This window comes from Pseudophryne corroboree, chromosome 10, assembly GCF_028390025.1.
Source record: "Pseudophryne corroboree isolate aPseCor3 chromosome 10, aPseCor3.hap2, whole genome shotgun sequence".
In the NCBI taxonomy this organism is placed as follows: domain Eukaryota; kingdom Metazoa; phylum Chordata; class Amphibia; order Anura; family Myobatrachidae; genus Pseudophryne; species Pseudophryne corroboree.
The window spans coordinates 193,469,456-193,486,213 of NC_086453.1; the positions used below are offsets into that span (position 1 = coordinate 193,469,456).

Here is a 16,758-nt window from a genome sequence, read left to right on the forward strand (position 1 = left end):
CTCATACCAAAGGTATTGAGAATCATACGGCAAAGCGGAGTAAGAACGATACTAGTGGCTCCGGATTGGCCAAGAAGGTCTTGGTACCCGGAACTTCAAGAGATGGTCACGGACGATCCGTGGCCTCTACCTCTAAGACAGGACCTGCTTCAGCAGGGACCGTGTCTATTCCAAGACTTACCGCGGCTGCGTTTGACGGCATGGCGGTTGAACGCCAGATCCTAAAAGGAAAAGGCATTCCAGAAGAAGTCATTCTTACCTTGATTAAGGCAAGAAAGGAAGTCACCGCGAAGCATTATCACCGCATTTGGCGGAAATATGTTGCGTGGTGCGAGGATCGGAGTGCTCCGACGGAGGAATTTCAACTGGGTCGTTTCCTACATTTCCTGCAATCAGGATTGTCTATGGGTCTCAAATTGGGATCTATTAAGGTTCAAATTTCGGCCCTGTCAATATTCTTCCAAAAAGAATTGGCCTCAGTTCCTGAGGTCCAGACTTTTGTCAAAGGAGTACTGCATATACAGCCTCCTGTGGTGCCTCCGGTGGCACCGTGGGATCTAAATGTAGTTTTAGATTTCCTCAAATCCCATTGGTTTGAACCACTAAAAAATGTGGATTTGAAATATCTCACATGGAAAGTGACTATGTTACTGGCCCTGGCGTCCGCCAGGAGAGTATCTAAACTGGCGGCTTTATCTTATAAAAGCCCTTATTTAATTTTCCATTCGGATAGGGCAGAGCTGCGGACGCGTCCGCATTTTCTCCCTAAGGTGGTATCAGCGTTTCACCTGAACCAGCCTATTGTAGTGCCTGCGGCTACAAGCGACTTGGAGGACTCCAAGTTGTTGGACGTTGTCAGAGCTTTAAAAATATACATTTCAAGGACGGCTGGAGTCAGAAAATCTGACTCGCTGTTTATACTGTATGCACCAAACAAGTTGGGTGCGCCTGCTTCTAAGCAGTCGATTGCTCGTTGGATTTGTAACACAATTCAACTTGCACATTCTGTGGCAGGCCTGCCACAGCCTAAATCTGTTAAGGCCCATTCCACAAGGAAGGTGGGCTCATCTTGGGCGGCTGCCCGAGGGGTCTCGGCATTACAACTCTGCCGAGCAGCTACGTGGTCAGGGGAGAACACGTTTGTAAAATTCTACAAATTTGATACCCTGGCAAAGGAGGACCTGGAGTTCTCTCATTCGGTGCTGCAGAGTCATCCGCACTCTCCCGCCCGTTTGGGAGCTTTGGTATAATCCCCATGGTCCTTTCAGGAACCCCAGCATCCACTAGGACGATAGAGAAAATAAGAATTTACTTACCGATAATTCTATTTCTCGGAGTCCGTAGTGGATGCTGGGCGCCCATCCCAAGTGCGGATTATCTGCAATACTTGTACATAGTTATTGTTAACTAATTCGGGTTATTGTTTAGGGAGCCATCTTTCAGAGGCTCCTCTGTTATCATACTGTTAACTGGGTTTAGATCACAAGTTGTACGGTGTGATTGGTGTGGCTGGTATGAGTCTTACCCGGGATTCAAAATCCTCCCTTATTGTGTACGCTCGTCCGGGCACAGTACCTAACTGGAGTCTGGAGGAGGGTCATAGGGGGAGGAGCCAGTGCACACCACCTGATCTGGAAAAGCTTTACTTTTTGTGCCCTGTCTCCTGCGGAGCCGCTATTCCCCATGGTCCTTTCAGGAACCCCAGCATCCACTACGGACTCCGAGAAATAGAATTATCGGTAAGTAAATTCTTATTTATTCTCATACTGGAGCAGTCCTTAGACCGACAATTGCGTCGGCATGGGTGTGTAGCGCGATTTCAGCTTGGACAGATGAGCTGACAGCTGATTTTGATAAGATGGATAAGGATACTATATTCTTAACTCTAGCCCATATTAAAGACGCAGTCTTATTTATGAGGGATGCTAAAAGGGACATTGGTTTGCTGGCTTCTAGGGCCAATGCCATGTCTATCTCTGCGAGAAGATCCTTATGGACTCGCCAATGGACGGGTGATGCAGATTCCAAAAACATATGGAAGTTCTACCCTATAAGGAAGATGTATTGTTTGGGGATGGGCTGACGGACCTGGTTTCCACAGCTACAGCAGGTAAATCAAACTTTTTACCATTTATTCCCCAACAGCAAAAGAAAGTACCACCCTGTCAGATGCAGTCCTTTCGGTCGCACAAGCCCAGAAGAGGTCGGGGATCCTCTTCCTCGCCAGAGGTAAGGGCAGAGGCAAAAGAGCACCTGCTTCGGCAGGTGCCCAGAAACAAATGTACTCCCCGGCTACTCCAAAGCCCACAGCATGACGCTGGGGCTCCCGTGAGGGAGTCCGCACCTGTGGGGGCACGTCTTCGACTTTTCAGCCAGGCCTGGGTCAGCTCAGGCCTGAATCCTTGGGTGTTGGAAATAGTTTCCCAGGGTTACCAACTGGAATTCGAGGAGGTGCCCCCGCGCCGATTTTTCAAATTGGCCCTACCAGCTTCCACATCGGAACGGGATGTAATCTTAGCTGCAATTCAAACGCTGTGTCTACAGCAAGTAATAATCAGGGTTCCCCTGAACCAGCAGGGAAGAGGTTACTACTCAACCCTATTTGTGGTCCCGAAACCGGACGGTTCGGTCAGACCTATTTTGAATCTGAAATCCCTAAACCTGTACATAAAAAGATTCAAATTCAAAATGGAATCACTCAGAGCGAAAATAGCCAATATGGAGGAGGGGGAGTTTATGGTGTCTCTGGACATAAAGGATGCGTACCTTCATGTCCCCATATATTCCCCCCATCAGGAATACCTGAGATTCGCTGTACAGGATTGTCATTACCAATTTCAGACGTTGCCGTTTGGGCTTTCCACAGCCCCGAGGATTTTCACCAAGATAATGGCGGAAATGATGGTGGTCCTGCGCAAGCATGGAGTCACAATTATCCCGTACTTGGATGATCTCCTAATAAAAGCGAGATCCAGAGAGAAATTTCTGAGCAGTGTGGCGCTCTCTCTGAGAGTGCTCCAGCAACACGGTTGGATTCTAAATCTACCGAAGTCACAGTTGATTCCGACAACTCGACTAACGTTACTAGGTATGATACTGGATACGGAATAAATGAAGGTCTTTCTCCCACTGGAGAAAGCCCAGGACATCCAGAACATGGTCAGAAACCTGCTAAAAACGAAAAGGGTGTCAGTTCACCAATGCACTCGAGTTCTGGGAAAAATGGTGGCGGCCTACGAGGCCATTCCCTTCGGAAGGTTCCATGCAAGGACTTTTCAATGGGACCTTCTGGACAAGTGGTCCGGGTCCCATCTGCACTTACATCGGAAAATAACTCTGTCCCCAGGGGCCAGGGTGTCTCTCCTGTGGTGGTTGCAAAGTACTCACCTGCTGGAGGGTCGCAGGTTCGGAATTCAGGATTGGATCCTGGTTACCACGGACGCGAGCCTCCAAAGATGGGGAGCAGTCAAACAAGGAAGAAGTTTTCAGGGACTGTGGTCAGACCAGGAGTCCTGTCTACACATCAATGTGTTGGAACTCAGGGCCATTTACAACGGCCTTCGACAAGCGGAGAGTCTTCTTCGAAACCTACCGGTTCTGATTCAATCAGACAATGTCACAGCAGTGGCTGATGTGAACCGCCAAGGCGGGACAAGAAGCAGAGCCGCGATGGCGGAAGCCACCAGGATTCTTCGCTGGGCGGAAAATCACGTAAGCGCTCTGTCGGCGGTCTTCATTCCGGGAGTGGACAACTGGGAAGCAGACTTCCTCAGCAGACACGATCTCCATCCAGGAGAGTGGGGACTTCATCAAGAAGTCTTTGCAGACGTAACGCGTCTTTGGGGGACTCCTCAAATAGACATGATGGCGTCACGCCTCAACAAGAAGCTTTGGAGGTATTGTGTCAGGTCTCGGGACCCTCAGGCAGTAGCAGTAGACGCTCTGGTAACACCGTGAGTGTCCAAATCGGTCTACGTGTTTCCTCCTCTTCCTCTCATCACAAAAGTGTTGAGGATCATAAAACGAAGAAGAGTACAGACGATATTCGTTGTCCCAGACTGGCCTCGAAGGGCCTGGTACTCGGATCTACAAGAGATGCTCACAGGAGATCCCTGGCCTCTTCCTCTGAGGGAAGACCTGTTGCAACAGGGGCCCTGTGTATTTCAAGACTTACCGCGGTTACGTTTGACGGCATGGCGGTTGAACGCCGAATCCTAGCGAAAAGGGGATTCCGAAAGAGGTCATCCCTACTTTAATAAAGGCTAGGAAGGAGGTGACGGTAAAGCACTATCACCGTATCTGGCGAAAGTATGTGTCTTGGTGTGAGACCAAGAATGCACCTACGGAAGATTTTCATCTGGGTCGTTTTCTCCACTTCCTACAGACAGGAGTGGATATGGGCCTGTAATTAGGCTCTGTTAAGGTACAGACTTCGGCCCTCTCGATTTTCTTTCAGAAGGAATTGGCTTCTCTTCCAGAAGTCCAGACGTTTGTAAATGGAGTGCTGCACATCCAGCCCCCTTTTGTGCCTCCAGTGGCACCATGGGACCTGAACGTGGTGTTGCAGTTCCTAAAATCACACTGGTTTGGACCGCTTAACAAGGTTGAGTTGAAATTTCTTACCTGGAAGGTGGTCATGTTGTTGGCCTTAGCATCAGCAAGGCGAGTGTCAGAATTGGCGGCTTTGTCACACAAGAGCCCCTACTTGATTTTTCATGTGGATCGAGCTGAATTGAGGACACGTCCGCAAATTTTGCCTAAAGTGGTTTCTTCATTCCATATAAATCAACCTATTGTGGTGCCTGTGGCTACAAGTGACCTGGAGGATTCCAGATCCCTGGACGTAGTCAGGGCCTTAAAGATCTATGTAGCCAGGATGGCTAGAATTAGGAAAACAGAGGCTCTATTTGTCCTGTATGCTGCTAATAAGATTGGCGCACCTGCTTCGAAGCAGACTATTGCTCGCTGGATCTGTAATACGATTCAGCAGGCTCATTCTATGGCTGGATTGCCGATACCAAATTCGGTTAAGGCCCATTCCACTAGGAAGGTGGGTTCTTCTTGGGCGGCTGCCCGAGGCGTCTCGGCATTACAGCTTTGCCGAGCGGCGACTTGGTCGGGGTCAAACACTTTTGCTAAATTCTACAAGTTTGATACTCTGGCTGATGAGTACCTAGCGTTTGCTCAATCGGTGCTGCAGAGTCATAAGCACTCTCCCGCCTGATTGGATGCTTTGGTATAAACCCCATGGTCCTTACGGAGTCCCCAGCATCCTCTAGGACGTAAGAGAAAATAAGATTTTAAACCTACCGGTAAATCTATTTCTCCTAGTCCGTAGAGGATGCTGGGTGCCCGTCCCAGTGCGGAAACTCTGCAAGACTTGTATATTGTTGTTGCTTACATAAGGGTTCTGTTACAGTTGGAATCGGTCTTGGACCGTTACTGTTATTGTTCATACGGTTAACTGGTTATGTATGATCCAGGTTACATGGTATGATTGGTGTAAGCTGGTATGAATCTTGCCCTTGGATTTCTAAATCCTGCCTTGTATTGTCCATCTCCTCTGGGCACAGTTCTCTAACTGAGGTCTGGAGGAGGGGCATAGAGGGAGGAGCCAGTGCACACCCATAGTAAAAGTTCTTTTTAGGTGCCCTATCTCCTGCGGAGCCCGTCTATACCCCATGGTCCTTACGGAGTCCCCAGCATCCTCTACGGACTAGGAGAAATAGATTTACCGGTAGGTTTAAAATCTTATTTTTTCCCCTTCCTAGCTTTTCACACTTCCGCATACAATGAATTAGGTTATGCATACACCGGAAGATTAAAAACAGAACATTTTATTCATATATCTATATAATGAGTAGGAGATGGTAAGAAGTCAGTATGTTAGGTCAGATGTAATAGTCACATAATCACTATCACGAAGGTGATGGAATCCCAAGACTTGCTCCTTTCGGTGTGCTGTGAAACCAAACTTTCCAACTGATATTCCAACCCCTGGTCAACATTTAGAACGCATTTCGATGCTCTGGGTGTATTTGTCAAGGAAAGGTGACCTCCTCCTATACCAGGTATTTATACCCGGATTCCAGAAGTGAAAAACCGGAAGTACCCGGTTCTCTAAAAAGTATTATACCATTAGGCACTGTTTATTCTTCTCATATTTACTAAAATCCTATAATGCATCAATAGCTCTAGCTGATCGCTATAGAAATTATATCAGAAAACTATCTGGACATTCTATAATTAAAATGTAAAACGGGTATTAGCCGAAACCGGAAATCGCATCTTCCAGCCCTAAACCTCCTAATGGTTGAGGGCCCTACGTCCTTATAACATTTTAAAAATTAACACAACTTATCCTATAAAATAAAGACACAGATATTTGTATTTTGGCAGAAAAAACTGTTAGCTATTTATTAAATGAATCATTAATTAAAAAGGTGGTAAAGAATAAGAGTATGGTGGCCAAAAAAAGAACGGCTGAAATCTAACGTCAATCCCCAAGCTATTCACACCAACACAAACCTTAAAACAATCCAAACTACCAACCAAACATAGTTATCCACTCAGACCTTCTACCTTGACTACCCACCCTGAAGGGTGATGACGCTGCCTCTTGAAGGGTGGTCCAGCAGCTTTAACAGTCAACGAAGGTGAGTGCACCTAAACAGCACCAAACTGACTAAAACTGCAACTACTAACTCAAACACAGTGAACCTGTCGCTCTTTTCCGCCAACAGCGAAGTCTCCACCTAAAGATGCTACGCACCGCCACCATACCCCCAACCTACCAAAAACAGATCCTCAATAAAAAAGCACCAACCCTCTGATAAGTGTACTCCATCGGCCCGAAATAAGTAATCGTGCCGATACCTAATCCTGTCGTGACAAACTACTGCACCACAGTGCGCCAACACCCACTTCGCCACCACTGAATTCACCTTCTTTCTGGCCTCATCAATAGGCCGACCATCGGGCACTCCCCGCCAACATAACCTCGGCACAATAAATGAAAATATCAATGTGCAATGAGGCCAAGCCTCAGCAATACTAGCCAAATCCTTCACCATAGAACAACGTAAATCTAGCGAAGTCCTCTTACCTAAATAATTTCCACCCAAATGCATCACCAAAACCCTTGGGACACCATGAAGCTGGACTTGACCTAATAACCTCACCTTGAGGTCCTGCCACAACATTTCACGCCAACCCAACCAACGAATCTCAGCAACCCTTGCCAAATACCGAGCCCTCTCAGAGGCCATAAACCTAGACGCCCAAAACACAAAGGAGTGCCCAACCACCCATACCGTACACTTATCCTCAACCCATCCTAAACAAAGGAAAGGAAAGAAGAAAAAGAACAAGTTAATAATGAAAAACCTGAAATCGATGCATGAAAATGAAACACAGAGGATCTGCCGGAAAAAACAAAAATTTCGCGTATCACGGCAATGCCATGCAAAACAAGCTTCAGGCCAATTGAAGCAACATAAAGACACAATGGGAAAGGCAAAGCAATAATGAACTAAAATATAAATAAATAAAATTAAAGGAAACAAAACAATTAAAGGGATTTGGGGGGGGGGGGGGGGGTGGGGGGAATGGAAAAACAAAAATAACCCGGGCAGCACGGGTAAACTCAGCTGGAGGTGAAACTTAAAAACCTGCTGAGGAACTTTTAATTAGCATCCAATTAGCCGAATCAGTAAAAATTAAACCAAATTCAGTCCGTCAGTCCAGGTACAAATTGTTAAATAACTCCAGACCCCCACTGCCAACAGAGGCGAGTAGTTAATCCCCGAGTAGGAAGGACAGGGTAGAACGAACAAAATCATACAATAACGTACTCAACAGATTCAGCAACCAACTAGTAAGCAAACTTTTGAAACCGGTAATTAAGTCAAAAAACTGGGTCGAATATAATGCTTATAGCTAGAAGATTTCCAGCGCCCCAACAACTTAATCTCCTTGAGGGGAAAACGCGGCTGACGCGGACAAAGTAGCAGCTCCGATATGAAACAAGTGTGTCCCATAAGCCTTGGGTGAAAGGCCCAAACTGGTCAGACAGCGACTTAGCATCCAGCGAAATTGATATTTCGTCAACGACAGCCCATCATAATGAACCCGCCACGAGCCCTCCGAGGGAGGCCTAACGGTTGAGTACTGGGTAGCCAACACCACCGGACAAATCCGAACATCCAATGACGCAACCAACGTGACCCAACGACCTTTACCTAGCTGGTCCGTCTTGGAGCGACGCGGTCTGCACAGTAAGGACCTCTCATCCACCACAACGTCCTCACGAAGCATGGGCGAATCCTTCCCTTTAGAGGATGCAATCAGCTCCGAAACATGAAAAGCCCCATGGTACGCCATGGAAAAAGCCAACGCGAACAACCACGCCTCAAAACACGAAAACGCAACGTCCGCCACAGCTGCCAGAATTGCTGGCAGTAGCGCCGCATCAATTGGACGCCTCCTATCAGGTGGTGCTGGCGCAAGACGCGCCCATTGACTGAGTGCCTTAGCAAGGAGGAAGCTCTTCGTAACGTCCGGGAGACCCATTAATTTGGCAAAAAATGAAATCCCAGCCAAGTACCGCATCACCACCGCTCTAGACCTACCTGAAGAAGCCTTACGGTGAAACGTTGGTGAGAGGAGCTTGGAAGTCCCAGGATTTTGGACAACCAGTTTTGCCGGCAAAACACCCCTCCGTCGCCTGAGACAAGGTACAAAATACCAATCCTATTCATTCTGCATGAGAAACTGTCAGTACCAAAATACCCCCCAGTGTGATTACAATTCACATATGTTTTCACTTACTTTTTTCTGATGGACAATTTTTTCTGATGGATCATTTTTACTAGCATCCAAGAGGATCCTCAATTTTTGTAAATTCTTTTACTGATAACCAATACAAAAAATATTATTATTTTTTTCTCTCTTTCTCTCATTCTTCATTCTTCTCCATCTTCCCTCTCCCTTTATCTGTCCCTTCCCTTCTTTCCAATTAATGCAGTATCTCACAATTAGATGATAATCATCTGTTGGAAACAAATACAATTATTGTTATCTACAACCAGTTCTTTATTAAAACCCTTTTTAAACCCTGCACGACCCCAGGCAAGTTGTGGCGCTTTTTTGCCCTGCGCAAACTCGGACGCTCTCGCTTGCGCCTCTTCCATTTTTCGCGCTGCACAGCCGCACGCTTAGCTTACCTAGCAGCCCGCTTCTTTGCCATTGCCGCGCTGGTAACATTAGACGCAAGCGAAGACTAAGAGGAAGACGAGAAAAAGCTGTCGGACAATGTTGAGGAGGACGAAGAAGAGCCCTCACCATCGCTACCATCTAAAGACGACCTCTCACCTGACGACTCAGACCACCCGGCCCCCGACACCATATCAGACGCAATCTCAAAGTCACTATCGTCTTCGTCATACTCGCCGCCACAAAAATCTGAAAAAGAAGAAGAGACATGCCCCGAGGCCGAAGACCGGGACACAGGCAACCTGGAAGGAAGAACTGCAGCCTGCGCGTCATTCCGGCATGCCGGTGATCTATCCCTGAGATGCGACGCTGCGGCTCCTAAATCCCGACATGCCCGCAGAAGCTGTTCCACCACCGGTCCCGGTGGCGCAGCAGTAGGTTCGTGTCTCCACGCTACGGCTAATGGCCCCGCAGCTCCAGATGACAGGGCCACCACCAGGGGACCCAAAGCCGCAGCCACGGATGACACCGCAGACCTCCAATCCTCAGGAGCAGAATCTGAAACCGAGGCACCGGCACTCCCTACGCTCCCGGCAACTACCCCGACAGCCGGCTGAGCCTGTGCAACCTCCCTCCGGGCGCGCGCATTCCCACGCACCCGCGATCCTCGTACCAGAACAGGAGTATCAACTCCATGTAACCCGGCCACCAGCCCCCCCTGCTGCCGTGACCCCTCTGAGAGATGCCCTCGGCTGCCTGACCGAGGCAGAGGAGAGGAAGATCTCCCTGCTGATGCCACCTTCTCAGCTACATTCCCCGAGCGTGCACTCCCACGCGCCCGGGACCCGCACATCCCTTAGGAGGTCCCCACTGAAGCCCCTAACCTGGTCCCCGGTGCCCTCCCCCGCCGCGTATGGCCCGATTCCGGACGTGAGTTCAGCGACAAAGGAGAGGGAGATCCGGCAGCCGCCGCTGCGCGTGCATGGGACACCGGCGCCGGGGGGGTCACGGGACCCGGCAATACTCTCGTCCAAAGCGCCCATCACTCCCCTGCTCCTTCGCCGAAAGCGTCCGGAGCCAGTGCCCGGCGCTTCCGGCGTGAGCTGGGGAGAAAGAGAGCCCTCTTCTGTCGCTGCGCGCACCTTCGATGAACGCTGGACACCGACTGGTGCGGCCACAGCGGCGCCGGCACCCAGCAGGGAGAGACGCGTCCCCCAGAGATCCCCGGCCTCCGAGCCCTTCATGCAGGTAACGGGTGGGGGTCCTGGGGGCACGCCTGGGGCGAGAAGCAGAGAAGCCGCGGCCATGGCAGCACACCTATCAACCCCTAAGCTGCTGTCTACACCAAATATACTTCTAAATGTCCACAATAGAGAGCAATAAGCAGCTTCTAAGCTACACTTATCACAGAGTACTCACCCTTATCAAGACAAATGAAAAAAGGCAATACTACAATCGGAAACAACCAGAACTATCCACTAACCCCATCCTCTATCCTTCCCAATTGGTGCCCAACCTATCATGCCATAACTGCTCCGCCCCAAACCAAGAAGGTTTAACTCCCTCCATTCCAATTTCTGTCATTACGTTCTCCTTTTGTCTCTATGTACAGGGTGGGCCTGCCAATAACGTTTATTTAGCCATCATGTGAACAATCACATGATTGCGGTTCCTTACTAGCTGGAACCAGAAGTAACTAGGCAAAGTATTCCGTTTTCACAAAGCTGATATGGGGCCATATTGGTGCATCTGAGTAGAGTTATATATAGTTGTAGCGGCACCATCTTAGTACACCTTAGTCCACCACACTACATTATATGAAATACTGGACCATCTTAGTACACTTTTATCTGTCAGACTATCATAATAAAACCAGCGCCATCTTAGTACACCTAATAATTAAAAACTGTATCTTAATATGCCCTTAACATAAAAATGGGCATATAGTGAATTATAAAAAAAATATTATTATAGTATACTTTCAATGATAAGCACATAAATAATAAACACTTGACCTTTAGAAATTCTATTAAATAAATTCTATAAAAAATTCCTTATGGTAGTAAATCCAGGAATTCCAAAACCTTTACATAAGTACATATAATCATAAAAACCACTTCACCTCAAAATCATGATTTAGTCCAAATGGTTTCAACGAATTCAGAACGTAAATTAACCGCATTTAATTTTATGTTTTTCTTTAGAGTGCAGGGAAAAAGGGTGATCTTCTACACCTCTTATAATTTTGCGGACATGTACCGCCCATGCACTTATAAAGCGCTTTTTATTTTACCTACTTAAACTAAATTACATGTTCATTCAATCGTACATATGTCATAAACAGTATTGCAGGTGATAAAATCGCTTATTCTATCGTTTCTCCCATTCATTTCTAAATTTGTCAGTATTCCGGTATGCATGTATAAATACCCGGTATCGGAGGAGGTCACTTATTCTTGACAAAGACACCCAGAACATTGAAACGTGTTGGTGCCAGTGACCAGGGGTTGGCACAAAAGTTGGAAAGTTTGGTCTCAGAGCACAACGAAAAGAATAAGTCCCGGGATTCCATCTCCTCCCTGATGGTGATTATGGGAGATATGTACTAAGCAGTGAAAAGAGTGGAAAAGTGAGCCAGTGGAGAAGTTGCCCATGGCAACCAATCAGCATTGAAGTAGCATTTATAATTTCATACTATAAAATTATACAGAACAACTGATTGGTTGCCATGGGCAACTTCTCTACTGGCTCACTTCTCCACTCTTTTCACTGCTTAGTAGATCTCCTCCTACGTTACTATTACATCTGACCTAACATACTCACTAGTTGTCATCTTCTGCTTGTCCTCTCCAATTCATTATACATGACTTCTACTTTTAATCTTCCAGTGTATGCATGCCATAATTCATCGTGTGCGAAAGTGTGAAAAGCTAGGAAGGGGAAAAAGAAACCTTTATGTGCACATACATCATGTAAACATAATGTGTATTCTTTCTTTGATTACGTGTGGTGTGATTCTCCTGGCTTTGAGGGATACACTCCTGTTATAGAAGTGTGCGGCTGAGGGAACACTATATCTGATTGCACCAGAGGGTTCTATTGAAGATTTTATAGACTGTATTACACAGTATTGTGTGTTTTGTATTTTTTATTTATATGTAATCTGGAGCATCCATCCAATCACGGATAAAGTACAGTATATTTCTAATAAGTATTATCTGTGGAATATTGGTTTAGCGCAATCATTGTTATAATTTTATTGTTTGTATCCGCAGGTAAGGTTAAATCTCCCTTTTCATGGTAGTTTATGGGTGTGTGGGAAAAAAAATAGTATACCACAGTCTGCAGCTCTAACTGGTGGTAGAGTACCACCAAATTTAGTATATGGTGCTGTACAAGGTAAAATGCATATTATTTACCACTGAGTAAACATTATTACAGTTTACATTTCAGTATTTACAGAGAGAAAATAAATTAATTTGAAATGTAATATTAGTGTGTATGCATATTTGTGTGTATGTACTGTATGTACATATATATATATATATATATATATATATGTATATGTAATGTATGTACATATGATATAATCTATTTTTATACACACACTCATATACTGTATATGTTTGTTTTTTGCCTCTTGGGGAATGAACAGTTGGCGAGATATAGTCAACAAAGTGAATGCAAGGATGACTGAAGAAGAAGAAGAAGGCAAACCAATTGGTGTTAAAGATGTTGTTGTAAAACCTGAAGAACATCGTCCCAATATACCTGCTGGGGACAAGGAGGATAGGGTTCCGCAGCTCAGCTACCAAGGAGCCAGAGCAGATGATGAGCTTGTAATGGGTAAGTGTTATATATCACCGGCTTTGTCGTAAATTATTTCTGTGCTGTGCAACATAACGTAGAAACGGGACCGGTACGAGCTACAGAGGTACAGAGTGGCGAGTGCTATTAAGCCCCTCGCAGGCTCGCCGCGCTGCAGGCACGGTTGCTCGCTGCACTTGCCACAGGTTATATTCTCCCTCTGTGGGTGTTGTGGATCACCATAGAGGGAGAAAAGCCTGTGGTGCCGGCATTCTTGCGCTGGCATTGTACCACTGTACAGTATCCCGGCGTCGATATTGTGATTGCTGGGATTTCATGCGGCGGTATGTTAACCACATACCGTAGAAACATTTACTACACTCCCGGTAGGTTTCCGAAGATCCGAGCTTTAAGCCAAAGTTTTGAGTGGACCCTTGGAGAGTGCCACCATATTTAGTATATGGGACATACATGGAGATGCAGGGCAAAGTTGTGAGTGGACCCTTGATAAGGGATCTAAGTAGTGGTGTTTTATAATAGAATGTATTGCATAAACAGTCATTAGACCACATTAGATGATGGGCTACATAGCTATGTTTCTCTTACGTACTAGAGGATACTGAGGTCCACATTATTACCATGGGGTATAGACGGGTCCACTAGGAGCCTTGGGCACTTTAAGAAATCAATACTGTGCACTGGCTCCTCCCTCTATGCCCCTCCTACCAGACTCAGTCTGGAAACTGTGCCCGGAGGAGCCGGTCACGCTTTGGAGAGCTCCTGAAGAGTTTTCTGCATTTATTTTCTGTTTGTTGTTTTCAGGCAAGTCTGATTGGCACCAGACTGCTTGCTTCGTGGGAGAGCGGCCCAACTTCCTAAAGAGTTAATGGTCCCGTTTCTCTGCTGACAGGACGCTGAGCTCCTGAGGGAGTCATTCGCAAGCCCCACCACGGCAAGCAAACCCTCACGCAGCATGCCGCCACACCTAACAGAGCCAGAAGATAGAAGAGTGGTGAGTACAGCACCGGCGTCCCGGTTAGCGGGTCGCCGGCGGGAATGGCGGCACAAGGGTGGGAGCGTATCTCTTGTTGCAGGCTGCGCTCCAGGGGTCTCAGAGGCATAAACAGCCATGTGTGTCCCGCTGTGAGGGGCGCGCTGAGCCACCAATGTACACCCCCACTGGCTGGCATACCTAACAAGTATTTTAACCCTCTGTAGGATATAATTTTTTTTATCTCAGGCCAGTATAAAGAGCGGGAAGCCGAGCGCCATTAAGGGGGCGGGGCTTCACTATGAGCAGATCCAGCAGCTCACCAGTGCCATTTTACCTCTGCAGATTACACTTACAGGAATCACAGGGAAGCGCAGCTCCTCCACAAAGACTCCACATCTCCTCAGCGGTACCAGGGGGTCTTAGAAGGGGGGGAAATGTGTGTATCTACTAAGCCCTTTTAGGGGACTTAGAGAGGCGACCCAGCTATATTAAGTAGCTATAAGGGCGCTGTGTGTGTGTGGCTGGCTCCGATCTCTGTCTCTCCCTGAGGGCCCTGTGTGGGTTAAACTCTGTTTTCACCTTCTGTGTGTGGGTGTCTGTGTGTCCCTTTACGTTACCATGTCCAGGCACTGTGTTTCCTGCACAGCTGAGTGACTTTCTTCCCCCGGAGACTCACTACTCTGTACACAGGATAGTGCTCATTCTCAGGCTAGTGAGGCAGAACCCCCATGGTTAGCTTCCATTAAAGGGATGATATCTAATATTTCAACTAAATTATCCCATAATGAGAAAGAGACGCAATTTTTAAGACAGTCTATGGATGACCTGATGAATAGAGATTCAGTTCCCATACCAGTGTCTCAAACCCCCGCCATTTGCCCACAAAAGCGTTCTCTGGCCCAGCTCATGCAGGATGACACGGATGATGATACATGATCCAGAGGAGGGAGAAGTGGATGCGAGTAGGGGGGATGCTGTCCTATCACAGGGCATACAGGCCCTGATAGAGGCTATTAGAGATGTCCTGCACATTCCTGACAAGACGGCAGAGGTAGAGGAGGAATCTTTTTTTTTTTTATGTAAAAAAGAAATCCTCGGCTACTTTTCCTGCATCAAAGGAATTGAATGCCCTCTTTGAAGACACTTGGTCTAACCCTGAAAAAAAAATTCAGATCCCTAAAAGATTGATTACATCCTTTCCCTTTCCTCTAGAAGATAGAAAGAAATGGGAAAACCCGCCGATTGTCGATGCATCGGTATCTCGGTTGTCACACAAGATTGTCTTACCGGTGCCTACGTCTGCGGGATTGGCCCAGAGACCCACTATTGCTTGCGCATGGATCACTAAAGCCATTGCAAAATGGTCAGGTAACCTAATTGATGGTTTGGATACCTTGCCCAGGTGGGAGATAGTTTTACTCCTGCAGCATATCCAAGACTCTGCCAACTTTATGGTGGAGGCCATAAAGGAAATTGGTTTGCTCAATGCACGCACCACTGCCATGGCAGTGTCAGCACGCAGGGTATTGTGGCTACGCCAGTGGACTGTGGATGCGGATTCCAGGAAAGGAGGGGAAAATCTATCTTTCACAGGTGAGGTCCTTTTTGGGGAGGAACTGGATACGTTGATATCCAAGGCTACGGCGGCTAAGACAGTGGAGCAATTTAAACATGCATGGGATAGACATAAGGATATCCTTACAAAGAAATAAGGATCAAACAAGGTTAAAGAGAAAACTAATGTAAAAAAAAAAAAGGGGCAGACTAGAGGGGACAAGTGATTCTTATCTGCCGTCAAATTCTGTGTTTCTAAGTCTACGTATCTTACTTCCGCAACACCCCCAGCTAGGAAAACCTACTCTGCTCCAACTCTGCAGTCCTTTCGGACAGTGAAATTCAAGGGCAAATCCAAGGGTTCCTCTACATCCTTCAAAGGTAATAGAGGTAAACCCAGGAAACCAGCAGCTGCAGGTTCTCAGGAACAGACCTCCGGATGTGCTTCCTCAAAGCCTTCAGCATGACAGTGGACCGCACTGCCTGGAAGACAGGCAGGTGGGAGCTTGGTTACGTTATTTAAGTCACGGTTGGGCAACATCTTGCCAGGATCCCTGGGTCACAGACCTTATCACCCAGGGATACAGACTGGAGTTTCAGGAACTCCCACCTCACAGATTCTACAAATCAGGCTTACCAGCTTCTCCAGAAGCCAGTATGATTTAACAGGCAGCAATTCAAAAACTGGTACAGACTCAGGTCATTGTCCCAGTTCCACTTCAACTACAAAACAAGGGTTATTACTCCAACCTGTTTGTGGTACCGAAACCGGACGGTTCGGTAAGGCCCATTAAAAACCTCAAATCACTGAACCCGTATTTAAGGGTGTTCAAGTTCAAGATGGAGTCTCTGAGAGCGGTGATCTCCGGTCTGGAGGGGGGGGGGATTCCTGGTGTCTCTGGACATCAAGGATGCGTACATTCATATTCCGCTTTGGCCGCCTCATCAGGCTTATCTAAGATTTGCACTACAGGACTGTCACTACCAGTTTCAGGCCCTGCCATTTGTCCTCTCCACGGCACCGAGGGTATTCACCAAGGTAATGGCAGAGATGATGTTTCTCCTCCGCAAGCAGGGAGTGAAGATAATACCGTACCTGGACAACCTGCTGATAAAAGCGCCTTCCAGGGAGAGGTTGTTGGACAGCATTGCCCTCTCAACCCAACTACTTCAGGATCACGGATGGATTC

The 16,758-nt window shown here is 47.1% G+C and overlaps 1 protein-coding gene across 4 annotated transcripts in view; it reads left to right on the plus strand.

Moving 5' to 3' along the window:
- Positions 1-16,758, plus strand: part of LOC134966338 (Golgi integral membrane protein 4-like) — a 504,615-nt gene that overhangs the window by 358,539 nt on the left and 129,318 nt on the right. For all 4 annotated transcript variants that reach the window (XM_063943009.1, XM_063943008.1, XM_063943006.1 and 1 more), the window contains exon 10: positions 12,869-13,059. In XM_063943009.1, coding sequence (XP_063799079.1) covers positions 12,869-13,059 — 191 coding nt within the window. The remainder of the gene's footprint in view (positions 1-12,868; positions 13,060-16,758) is intronic.